The 13,899-nt window shown below is 38.9% G+C and overlaps 1 protein-coding gene across 1 annotated transcript in view; it reads left to right on the forward strand.

The window, feature by feature from the left end:
* The window catches only part of LOC149171801 (superoxide dismutase [Cu-Zn], chloroplastic), a 28,114-nt gene extending 15,256 nt beyond the window's left edge, over positions 1 to 12,858 (forward strand). Inside the window, exon 8 of the mRNA XM_089424118.1 lies at positions 12,380 to 12,858. Within this exon, the coding sequence (XP_089280244.1) occupies positions 12,380 to 12,405 (26 nt within the window). The 3' untranslated portion in view covers positions 12,406 to 12,858. The remainder of the gene's footprint in view (positions 1 to 12,379) is intronic.
* The last annotated feature ends 1,041 nt before the right edge of the window (positions 12,859 to 13,899 follow it).

Consider the following 13,899-nt stretch of genomic DNA (forward strand, 5'->3'; position numbering starts at 1 on the left):
AGAGGGATTTCAAGTCGCCATCATTTTCAAAGTGGTCCAATAATAGGGCAATGCCCATGAAGGTGGTGCAATGCAAGCTTGGGGGCGTCTTGTGGTCTTTGAGGTACGTCTTCTTTCTAGGCAATGTTTTGGCTTACTGAGTAGTGTTTAAGGTTCTGGAAGGAGAGGAGAATGTTAACATTAATGTTGGATACATTAATCTGAAAAATACCTTCAAAATCAAGTGAGATCATCATCATAAGTAAAGTAACCATAAAATTGGCAAAGTGGGCCATATCTAATGCGAAAGGTAGCAAAGTACTTCTCACACACATTATATTTAAATTTATTTCTAGCTTAGGGTTTGTAAACAACTTACCATGCTTAGATATGTTGAATTTCCACGATCTTGGGTCTAGGATAGAATCTTAGAATCTTTGATGCTACCAAACCAAGAAAATTAACAAAGCTACTTTGCCCAACGGAATAGTATAAAGCAGTAAATCACACGTGCACAAGTGTAGACAACTTTTTACAAATTTCAACTCAACTTCGTTATATTAATCAACATATAATACAACTGTCTAGGGCTCCCATACAAGGGATAATGACCCTCAATTATCCACAAGTACAAGAATACAATATACATTGACAATCTCGTTCTAGTCTCTATGTCGTATCTTCTCCTACTGGTCCTTTGCTCCCAATCTGCTCTCTAGTTGCCCCTTAGTCCATCAAAGAACAACACTAGAGTCTCCAGGAGGGCTGCCACCTATCACTGTTGCAAGTCGCTTTTGCTACAATGAACATGGGCTGATCCAATTTGCTCTTCTAGGCTGGTCAATACCTGAGCTCCAATCTACCGATCTAGCAGTCCACTAGTCCATCAATGTATTGCACATTAGGCTCATCAACTTCACCCAACCTTTAGGTGGCAAGTTCTCTTTATGACTACTTGTAAAGGGCTACTTTGGGTCGCCAACATGTTCCCCTCCACCAGTGCAATGGCATGCAATTCTTCCACTGTAAGATTTGCTCCTAGTTGAGGTTTCCAATTGCCTAAGTCAACCTCAACAGTTGGCTCCCACATGCTGCAACTTTGTCCACACTTGGACACCACCCAACTAGCAACAATTCAACATTAAATCAACTTATAACATACCTCAATTTTAGCTCAACTCTGTTGTAGGTTAGCTTCACCATTTCAAGCCTACATGACTTGATTGTCCAAAAATCCATTGTCAACTTCAAAAATTCATAACTCATCTTCTACAACTCAGATTTCGATGATTCTTGTTGCGTTGGATTCTCCTCGCTATCCTCCATCATCTCCATCTATCACATGTAGAAAATGCTCCATGGTTTTGGCCCAAAAATCGATGGGTGCAAAACCCCAGCCTTGGGTTCCAAGCCCATAAGTGACTATTGTGGTGCTTCGACCTCCAAACCTCGAACCCTAGGGCTTGGAGTACCTTCCAAGCTACTAAAAAATCAACAAGATATGGGAGGGTTATCCAGAGGCCCTACTAGGTGCTTCCAACCCTAAGGGGAGGGATAGGTCCCAGGCCGACACATCAATTAGTAGGTGCAAATGGATAGTGGTAATGTTGGGGGTTTACTGCATGGTGGATGCCACCATTTGTGTACTAGTTAACATAATTCTTGAGCATTATAATGTGAATAGGGAGCAATTGTAGGACTTGAGCTACCCTTTGCTTGGCCTATTTTTACCACCCCTCTTGTTCACTTTTTTCTTTATTTTGGTTTTCCTTTTCTTGCATAGCTTGGGTTACAAGCTTTCATTTATGCATCTTTCACCCCTTGAAGATGAAGCGATTTATTGCTCATCGGGTGTTGGGATATCAAAGTTCCTTTCATTTTGATTTGCTCATGCATTAACTAGGGATTGGCTGAGGGCTAATGAGGGTGGTAGAGCTCAGGGTTGGCATTTTTCCACATACTTTATTATATCCTAGCTAATTTTTTGCATTTATAATCATGGCTCATGCTCTTTTTTTGTTTTTGTTTGTTTGTTTATTTTAATTTATTTTTATTTTTTGCATCAACCTCTCAGGGAAATTTTTTTTGGCCCCTACTAAGAATGAGGAAAACAGGGGACCACTACTGTTGACAGATAGCAATAAGCTTAAAGATTATATACATGAAACAAGGAAAAGATGGAAGGTGAAAGTATGGATTACAATGGACACAATATTACTCAATGCATCTTATTGTGCCCCTCCTGGACAATGGCCTCAAGGAAGGTCACACTGGACTAGGGGCAGGAGATAACCACAAAGGTGAAGCATGGCAACACGAATACTACCAAAAGCGGTCCATCACCTAGTTCAACTTGTGATCAATGTGAGAATGGCCTTAAACATTAAATGAAATCACTTGATCACAAAAATGGTTGATGTACCTTGCAATTGATGAACCACCTTCATGTAATAAGCTAGATGTCATAAAATATTGATTGAAGCATTGGATGGAGGGCCCTTGAGGCTAGCTATTTGTAGATCATCATAGGGTTGCTAGCTGGTAAGTTGATTAGAATGGGATTTTTTTCTTTTTCTTGTCAGGTCAGGAAGGTAACTCTAAATGAACTTAATGGAACATGGCTTCATGATTTATATAATATTGGGTCTTCAAAAATGGTTAAAGTACACAACATGTCAATAATTTTCAACACACAACCCAAGCAATCGTTTGAATGAAACGTACTCACTGGTCAACATGACCACGCAACACCACAAGACTGCACCAAGGTTGCACCACAATTACGCTGCACCATGGTTCCACTGTGCTTCGTCCTTGGGACCTGGAGGCACCACGGTTTATCAACGCACTCACTTCATTTTGAACTTGAGGGTGCTGCCAAACTCCTTTATGAACATGAATCAACTCAAAACTCTCGATTTGGGTGGCTGCCGCGACTTGACCCTCTTTGCCGAAACACTTGGGAATATTACCACAGTTGACTTTTCAGGTGTCGCAAAATTGAAGTGTGTGAGCCAGAATTAAAATGAGTGATTCAACCCCTGAAAATGACGATTATATATCAGAAGAAAGATGCAGTTTCTCCTTATTTTATTTGTGCAGGGAAGCTAGAAGGTTAATGCAATAGCGCCTTTAGTGCTTAGGGCAATGCTTCACTGCAAATGATAGGTGGTGGTATTAGGACCCACCTTAACAGTTTACCAGAAAGTTGTATACAAGCAGCAACAGAAGAGTATAATTAAGAATTGAGAGAATTCAGTCACTTCTCGTATTAGACAGACAACAGATAAATGAAGGAAGCCCAGGCCAATACTGATATTAATACACACAAGCAGAGAGAGAGGATGTAGCACAAAGATAATTCAATGTTCTACTTAAACATACATAAATTTATGATAGAGGGATAGTATGTAGCAGAGAATGGCAGGAGTTACAACAAAAAGAGGCTAATTTGGGAGTTGGCTCTGATACCATGTCAGGCCAGGAGGGTAACTCCGAATGAACTTGTTTATTGCATTACCCATATCATGAATTTATACATGAGTGGAGAGACTCTTGGGATTCCAATTCCAAGGTCTCTTGGTTTGCTCAAATGCATAACTGACAATATTTACAATAATCCTTTCGGATTAGGTGTCAACATTGGTAAATATAAGACATCAAGTAAGGTTGTGAGTTTGAATCGAAAGTAGGTAGTATTTTTGATAATGCATTCACTCATATCCATTGTGGGTGTAGTTCTCTCTGAAAAAGAGAACTATCATGAGTGGTCCCGGAAAATAAAACACACTTATTTTCAATGAGTTGTGGAAGGGAATTTGTGAAGGAGAAGGAGACAATGCACTAGAAAATCCCACTTCAGACAAGGAGCTTGCCTTTTGGAAAAACAAGAACAACAAGGCCTATGCCTTGATTGTAGCGTCCGTAAATGAAGAGGTGAGTCACCATATTTCTCCATTTTCAAATGCTTTTGAAGCCCTAAAGAAGTTGAAGGAACCATATGACTCACACCTCTGAACTTGAAGTTGTTTAATTGGTGATTAAGTTGTTCAATCTTGAATTGAAAAATGATGACCCTGTTGCCTTAGCATCATATGTGGAGAAACATATGTGAAGTGTTGTGTCTATTATTTGAAATGACTTGTCATTAATATATTTTGAAGCCGACTTGACTGTCTTTCACATCATTTTGCTGGCTATCTTTTTCTTTGGAGGTTGGTGCTTGTCTTGGAGGGCTACTTGACACTAGGTTGACCCATGTACATTACATAAATGCTCGAGAAGAGCTTTTTAACAGGATTTTGACTCTTTGACTTTTCTAGACCTATTGAATGAGCAAGAAACTCATTCATATAATATTACTTTTTCTTGACAAGTAGAAAGATCAAAATTACATTGACGAATACCGAACCTAGTTACACGTTTCTTCAATAGTTTGGTCTCCCTATATGGGGTCCTAGCCCTCCAGAGGGCCACATTGACACTTTTAGGGTGAGCATTGAGGGCCATGGGCCTCCACCATAGCAGATATTACTTCATGGATCCCCAAAGGCGTTCATTGATTGCTCATGTTGCACCTTTTGGATGAGGATGATACACCTGGTCCACCATGCCCAACCGGCTCCACAGTTGCACCATATACTTGGTAGGTGCTCTAGGATGCCTCCTGCTGCAGAGGGAGGGCTTATGTCATTACTCCAACCCTTAGAGATGGTCTACAAGCATATTTGATCCATTTGGAGACCGATGAGGATGTCCTTGTGCCCCCACACCCACTTGGGAGCACCATAGGTTCTTGATTGGTAAACAAGGGGCCAACTCCTTGTCCACTATGTTTGGTCCATCATGGCACCTCTTGGACTAAATTAGGCCTCCACAAAGGCCCAACAACTCACTTTGTTGATCATTCAACCCTCTTGAGAAGCTTATCTTTACATTATTGAGCTATTTGGTGGGCTTGTCACCAAAAGTATTGTTATTATGCACATTATTTTATTTTAGGGGCTCAATTAGGCCAATTTAGCTAAATCGAATTCATTAGAGAGTGTATAAATAGAAGTGAGATGATTCATGTTGATCATCATCACTTGGATTGGATCTTTCTCTCGTGTGAGATTTTCGCTATCCGTCTTGGAGGACGAAGTTGGATGAATGGAGGAATTGTGATGTTTGGATCTCTTCATTTTTTGCCTTGGAGCTTCACTATTGGCATATAATGATGATTGGATATACTCTTTCTTACATGTAAATATTCTTTTAATGCTATTTTTGTTACTTTCTTATGTCACATGCATGTTGTTGGGGATTTTCGCTATACTAGGCTGAAATTTACTGCTTTTTTATGCGAAATTGTGGAAATTTGACTTTTTATAGCGTTGCATCATGTCATGGGCCATGTATGAATGAGTGAATATTCCTAGAGATATTTTGTTGAAATTTTATCTTGATATGTCATCATATATTGCAAATTGAAGTCTAAAGACCTTGAAGCAATTGTCTCATGCCCTAATGCCATGTGAAATTGTTCTATAGGCCTCCTTAACTCCTTTTCTCCCAAAGGATTAGGCACTGATCCTCTACTGGTGATCACTCTAAAGCATATCTTTCTCACCTTCTCACTTTCTTTCTAGGCCTAGCCCCAATAGGTGACCTAGGGCATCAAATTTCTCACGATTCACCCACTCAAAAATTTCGATCTTTTGCCCTCCACTGCGCTGTGGTGTCTCCTAGAAGCCCTCTAAAATTGAAGCAATTCTGACAGTGGGATCTTGAGATATTCCAAGCCCTTGCTCCGAGATCGATTCTTGCCCTTGGTTTCCCTTGGTTAGTGACCTCATTGGGATCATTGTATCAAAATTAGTGAAAATTTCCCCTTTGATCCCCTTCTCCCCCTCAATTAGGTCAAGAACACCCTTGATTCTCAAGCAAGTAAACCATGCAATTGGGTCTCTCTTGTGAATAGGCCTTAGGGATCACTCTTTACCTTTTCATTGATTCATCCATCTAGTGATTCCCTTCATATCGGGTCTCCTCCCATCGGTGAAAGTCTGTAAAGAGCAGGGAGCCTTAGCTGAGGTGAGAGTGGGCTATCGCTCCATTGTTTCCATTGACCTAGTAGTTGCCCTTTTAGAATCCCCTCCTAGGACCCCTGCTAGTTTGAGTGCTAACAAGACCCTTAAAACAAATAAAAATAAATGCATTGCACGTACCTTGAGAGATACCATACCTCTGATTTTATGTTCATACAGGCTGCTATAGGGGTCTGCTCCAAAGTGCCTTGCCCTTCTTCTATCTGTCAGAATTTCAAGGGTACTATCATGCTTATCCAAAAGTGACAACATAAAGGAGCTGCATACTTTTTTTAGATGAACTTCCTTTGCTTCAGCTGCTAGACAAAAATAGGACCAGATGGAGGGCTGCCACCAGCTTAGTCAACAATATGACATTATGGAGGGCTTTTACTATTCTTCAAAAATCATTTCCAAGTTGATGTCTAAATGGACCATCCCTTCTCATAACTGCATCCTCTATTTTCATTGAATTCAGGGCACCTTTTATGAAGGTTTTAAAGACATGAATATATATTCCAAATTGATTTGCAAGTTGGCTTCAAAGGAACTGGCTTATAACATATATATATATATATATATATATATATATATATATATATATATATATATATATATATATATATATATATATATATATGCACTTGTAACAGTGGTAAGGACTCGGTCTCTTTTTCAATACACAGAATAGGGTTCCTTGATTTTGCTGATATGGATGACATAGGATGCCCACTGATTGTCTTTTCAAGGCTACAATTCATACTTTGCAAATATATGCATACAAAATCTCGGCTTCCTTAAATTATGGAGGTCCTTAGAACTGTCCTTTAATAAATTCTCGGCTTCCTTACAAACATGTGGAATGAGAAGTCCAGCACCTTTCTTCTTTTATAGCCCAGAGATCAAGAAATCACTGCCCTGGTGACCTATACTAGTTGGCCAAATTCACAGAGTGTGATAGTATATAGCACTTTATGTGACATAGGCTTCTCGGCCTTATTACAAGCACATTAGGAATAAGTAGGCATCTTCTGAGATAAAACAATCAGCATAACCAAAACTTGTTCTCTTCAATAACTCAGAGAACAAAGAGGCATGAATAGGTCGGATTCACTGTCTGAATTGAAGAGCGAGAGAGAGAATATAAGACAGAGTTCACTGAGCCACAGCATTTTGGCCCTTATACCACAAGATCGCAGAGCAGAGTAATCCAAGGTTGGCTTCATGAAATGACCTTTGACATATTCTTATGTTCTTGCACTTTTCTTGGCCTCTTAGGAGAATAAAGTTCTTTTCAAAAGACTGAGACTTTTCCAAAAGCATACTTATGCCCAGAATGTAAAAGAGATAGCTCCATTGCATAGCAGACCTTTTAGTGTTCCTTGTGGTGAGAACAATAGGAACACTTGGCTCCCTCTGAATGGTTCAGAGAACTAGGCCAACAGCTGTTCTTAATTGCTTCACAGGACTCTCTTTAATTCATAGATCAAATTCAAATAAATATATGTATCCTTAGAGTCATAATTAACACAACATACCTTGATTGTAACCCTTCCATCAGACTTTCACTGATTTGATTCAACAAATTTGCTTTGCTGGACATCCTTGTTCATAGAACTTGAATTTATGTGAGCACAGGTGACTGGATGGAAGGACTGCTAGCTTCAGAATTTTGATGCAGAGGTGGCAAAGGGATCAGATCTTCAAACATACTGCTGGCTGCTTTAACAAAGGAGAAGATTGGATTCAGATCAACAAATTCTTGAAAAAAACTCTTCGTAGAATTCTTATCGTGATAGGTAGCTTAGCTGCTGAAGTAGAACTTTAGCATCTTCAGATTTGATTAACGGCTTTCATGAGCTATTTAACCCAGCTCTTGCATAGGCCCAGACTTGCATTATTTTTCGAGATCTCTCATGTTTTATAGGGCTTGCAACAAGATACTTCAAATGCATTAACAGTCCACTGCTTCATCTTGACTTCAGGGAAACTTGACAACGTCTCTTGTGATTGCATTCTTGTGATTACATTCCTGCTCTTGCTTGGAGTGTGCATTGCTGTTAATTTTAGCTTAACATGTTCTTTGCTTATGACAATTACTTTATTAATCCTTTAGACCATTATTATTCCATTATATTTCCATTAGCAATCACATTAATCAATATCATATGACAGTAACTGATGAAAGAACAACCATAAATACAGAAGACAAGCCAACATAAGAGGACACCATGATTTAGGCTTAAAACCAGGGCAAAACCCCACAAGGGGGAAAACCCACAGATCTTTTCTTCTTGATAATATCAAATGTTCAGAGAGAGAGAGAAATCCATAAGTACAATGATACATTAGACAAAGTCAATAGATTGACTTGCCATAGATGATCCCAATCCACTGTCCAAAAGACAAAGTCACAAATGCAGAAGTCAACAGTAGTCAATGCAGCAGTGAACAGCAGTCAAAGATTACTTAACCAGTCAGCAGTCAACAGTCAACAGCTGAGCCAAATCAGCCCAAATCTATTCGGTCAAAGGAGAGAGAAATTCGCAGTCAAAATGCAGTTAACACAGCCTTCAAAAGTCTGGTCAAAACTCGGTCAACAGTCTGCAGTCAAACCTGCCTCAGATCTGTGGTCAATGCAGGTCAAACACCTCAGTTTGCCTCGATTTCTGTGCCCACAAGTGCGGCCTAGCTGGCAGAGTATTAATCCATCAAAATCACAGTCAAACAGTTGGTCAAAGTGCCTGGTCAACGCTGCTCTGTGTACTGGAAAAGTCAATCTCAGAAACCGCAGAAAAATTGCAGAAAATCACAGGAAATTCATCCTCCAAAAATTCACACGTGTGGGAGAGAGATAGCTGCCCAAAGAAAGTCGAATCCATCATGAGAGGAAAGAGAAAATCATGTGTGTGATGATGCCAAAATGGAGTGAACTCATCTTATATTTATACAAGTCAATGTGGGTCAAAGGTCATGTCTCTTGGGCTTCATGAGCCTACATGACTGTGGGGCCAACCTTGATCAAAACCAACATTGTGGGCTTGACTTCAAAAATATAGTACTAGTCAGAATCTATCGTGCCTTGTGTCAAAATTGGTCCTCTCAAGAAGAGGAATCCAATGCCATCATCATCTCATACAAAGGAGCTGTCTATGGTGGAATTTGACTTTAGTTGACCATTTTTAACAATTGTCCTAAGCTTTATCTGAAGTGTCATGCATCTAAATGGTATCACGAGTAAATCTACACCCTGCTTCTGAAAGGATGTTTGGTTTTGGAAGACCATGAATATGTTCATTGAGCTACTTAGTCTGATTGGCCCTTCTTTTTCAAATTTAGCTTGGACAGCAAGCTATACAATATTGGCAGGGCTTTCTTCCCCTTGATGATTTGGACCCAGTAGTTATGTTCATTTATCTGTTTCTGGACTAGTTCCTTTTTCACTATAGTTTCACTCTGTAATGTTGTTTCACGTGTTAAGGATTTTGGCTTGCTGATCCTCAAGATCTAACATCTCAGCTTGAATGAAACCATAAACAAATATTAATAGTTTAAGCTTTAAGCTCCTCCTCATTTCATCTTGAAGGTTCTGAATTATGGAACCACCAACATGAAGGGTCACAAATAGTTTCCAACTGTAACTTCCAAAGGGATGCTTGGAACTCCTCACCTTGCACTTGCTTGCTGAGGCTTGTTTCTAGGGTGCTGACCTGATGGGATAGCTTTCAGACAGTAGCATTCTTGAAGTCAGACAGGTACAAAGACAAATCTCAGTTCACTGCACATATTAAGAACAAAAAGAAATATCAGCGCTGGGTCAAGAATAAGGGGGTAGATTGTAGTAGATTGACATTGCTACTTATATATGCTGGCTGATGAGTTGGGTTTAAAGGAAATCCTTTGCAGCTTCAATGTATTTCTCTTTCAAGCAGGCTCCACAACTCATTAAACTTCCACAATTTACTTCATAATTAAATTGACCTATTGTTCAAACTAGACTATCTACGAAACAGATTGGTGAATTGTAATGCCTAAAATTTTTAGGGGCTGACTAGATGAATGGCTTTGGAAGGCTCCACAACTCGTTAAACCTTCACAATTTACTTCATAATTAAATTGACCTACTGTTCAAACTAGACTATCTAGGGAACAGATTGTTGAATTGCAATGCCTAAAATTTTTAGGCTGACTAGATGAATGGCTTTAGGGCAAACTTGTTGGAAAATTAAAGATATTATATTAGGGTTTGATTCTCCTTTCTTGATAATTACTTGTGAGTGTGTTGGCTTCTTTTACTTCTTTATTATCTTATCTTTCATCAAGCAATTACCATATTATATGTATATGAAGATCACAAAACAAGAGACACAAGATATGGGCACATGCTAGGGCAAAAGTTACGTATATGAAGATCACAAAACAAGAGACACAAGATATGGGCACATGCTAGGGCAAAAGTTAAAACCCCCCCTCGAGGGGAAAACCCAGTGAAGATAATTTTTCCTTTCAATAGTATTCTTTTGAGACTCTTTACCCTAGACCAAGACCAGACTGGCCTTCCACACCATGTCAGCCTTTCAGATCTTCGACCCCTTCCAGCAATTTCGGCTAGGCAACAGCTTCCGGCAACAACGAAATCTTAGGAGATTTCGATTTCCCAACACAAACCACGAAACAAAGAGAGAGAGACACCGAAAGTTTGATTTTCTTCTCTAAAGACTTCCCCAAACTCTCCCTTCTTTCCACCTCTTGGGAACAGACTTCCCACTTCTCCAGCTCTTCTTGACATATCGAACTTGCTTGAGAGTGAATGCTCCAAATGACTCTGACCTCCTTGTATATATAGGCTTCTTGTGGGTTGAATGAGGGTCCTTAGGCTGACTTGATCTCTCTTAGGCTGACATGATGTGGAGGGTACATAATTCATATTTGACTCGATACAAAACCTTTTTACATGATCCAAAAGCCCAAGAAGGGTCTCTTCGAATGTACAATGACTCTATAAACTCAATATTAATCCTAGAAGTCCACAATGGAGACTTTGACTAATATAATGATGACCCAAGCATGAAAGCAATGCTTTAATAAGTCATTGTTACAATAATAAAAATTATTTTCTTTATTCTTTTGACAAGTACATTACATATGACGCAAGTACATTATTGAAGACCAAACATAGTTACATTTTCTAACACAAATTGCCTTTAGAACAAGGCTGAACATAATTCAGGTAGGTCTGAGTAGATGAATGGCTTTTAGGGCCAACTTTCCTTGAGAACAGGGCTCAACATATTTCAGGCTGACTTGTTGCAGGTTTGATTGTGCCAACTTTAAGAACTGGAGGCCAACCTGCTTCACGAAGAAATCTCAGGGGTCAACTTGATGAATTGATTCGGGGATGAAAAAAGGTTGTGCCCTAGGGTGTATGCCCTAGATCCTCTAAAACTTTTCCAGTGCTCTCAAACTTTAGAGTAGATTGCCAACCAAAAACTGTAATGACTAATACTACACTAGACGTTGACTAAACAAAGATGAAGATAATAAACAAACATCGTAGACAACCATGGAATGGTTGCAAGGCAAAAGTAGATTGCCTCTTCATACAATAGCAAATTCTAGTTGGCATTCACAGCTAACAGGGCAATTCCTTTTCATATAAAAATGGGAACACCTGAAATTTTTGTTTTGGTACTTTGAAGGCTTTAAAATTTATTCATCTTATTCCAGATACAAACACATTTCAGTGTTTGCATATAGAGTATGAGGAAATTATCTAGCATAATTTGTCTTTACTGTATTTAGGCAAGTATGATACTAGTTGTACAGACAGCAGGCAGCCTTATAAGTACAGACTGCAGATTGAAACACTAGAAAATTATGTATCTGGCAAGATTGATTGTATTTACACGTAACAACTCTTTTATTGTGCATTCTTCTTTGAATTTTTTGCTTATGCTTTTAGGTGCTCTTCAAATTCCTTAGTTTTTCGTGTGGGCGAGGGAAATATTATAACCTTGGTGTTACATTACTCTCATTTGCATTTCAAAATATTGGGGTAATGTTTGTAATTGTAAATTTCTTATACCGTTGTAGAGGATCTGTAGTATATCGTTGTATAACTTAATTATACAAAGGGTGGCCTTTACATTAATCATTGCACTAATCCATAGTTGTCCACTTTACATACTCTCACTTGAATAAAACTTAAATATTTTGGAATGTAGTTTAATAATGTTCTGTCTTGTTTTACAACTCTCCTAAAGTGCCCACATAACTTACGTTGTTTTATTATTCTTCGTCTAACTTTGAGTGGTCTCTGGTACGACTTGCAGGTGTGGTTGGACTCACTCCCATTTAAGGCCCAGTCAAATATGGAATGATCTTCAAAGGTCATGGACATCGTATGATATCAGTGACTGCAATAATAATTCGAAAATATATGTTCTCTATCCTCGCAAGATTGTTAGCAATTGTGATTTGTTTTTGACATTAGCGAGTTGCACTTTGGGACATTAATGTTTGGGCGAAGATATGATTGAGAAACATTTGTAATTCATGAATCTCTAATAATAGTCTCCTTTTTGAAGGGAAAATGTTGAGTAAAATGGTATTGCTTTTCAAATATACCAGTCAACACCTCTTGTTCGTGTTGTGTGTTTTCTTTGGGACTAATGTGCAAATCCGTGGAGGAAGGTATTTCTTAATGAAGAATGTAGAGGTGTGTGTTCAGGATTTGTCTGTGTGACATCAAAGTAATTTTTAACTTTGACTGGAGTGAATGGGAAGCTTTTCTATTTGGTTGGCCTACTTATACTTGGGGTCCATATTTGTGCGGTTGCGCATTTGCTTGTTATCTATTGTGGCTTCAAGGATGTGCACTGGCCTAATCCCTCTGAAGTGCCCTCAAACAATTCTTCTTTTTTCACAGGAACATACACCAAATTGGCAGTGACCTGAGCTGGCGAGATTCCTGTGCACTTAGCATTAGCATAATTGCTTTTAATAGATCTCGAATAGCTACACGAGAGAGAGAGGGAGCAAGCCTAGAAAACCAAACTGTCACTTGTATAAATTTTAGGTCAAGGGATTTAGTAACCACACGTCGTTTAGTCCATGAGTCTGTTGTGACTTGGTTCTTGTACCCTTGAAATTGTTTTTGTGACTTCTAACTTCTTGTTATCTTGATGGGGCAAGTTCTCCCTTCCTCAATGTTGCAGTATTACGGTTAATGTATCTAGCGTACGGCATTCATATTAGATCGTTCATCTAAGAAGCCGTGAGTGGCACTATCTATTTTCCCAAAGTTGCCACAAACATCACGGATTAGAATGAGCGTAAGTGGCTCACAGTAAAACATGTTTCTGAAGGAACTTCAACCCGGATGTAGGTATTAACACCCGCCTATCTCACCAAGCCAGAAAGCCCTATTGGCATGGCCTTAAAATTTCCAAGTTTAATAATGGAATAATGGCTGCACAAATTTCTAATGAAAATGTTCGGTCATGAGAGGTCAACCAGGGTGGTAATGTAGGGTTTTGTTTCAACTTCCACCAGGGTTTAAATCTCATAAAAATGATCAGTTTACCATCCTAGCTATTAAGTCAAGCCAGGTTGCCTCACGCCCATTCGGAATAAAACTGCAGGTTGCCTCAAGCATTCTTGATTTAAAAAAAAATAATTTGGAAGTGTAAATAATGAAATAAATAAGAGAGAACATTGAAATTTAAGAAAGCTAAACAAAGTTATTATTATTGATCGAACAACTTGAACATCTAAATCTTTTCTTTTAATTTAAAAAAAATAAAAATAAGAACACAACTGGGTGGTGTCTTGGGCTTTTAGGAAAATATAA

The sequence above is a fragment of the Pinus tabuliformis genome, chromosome 4_2 (genome assembly GCF_031772625.1).
Source record: "Pinus tabuliformis cultivar Carrire ecotype Pingquan chromosome 4_2, CPIR1, whole genome shotgun sequence".
Taxonomy (NCBI): domain Eukaryota; kingdom Viridiplantae; phylum Streptophyta; class Pinopsida; order Pinales; family Pinaceae; genus Pinus; species Pinus tabuliformis.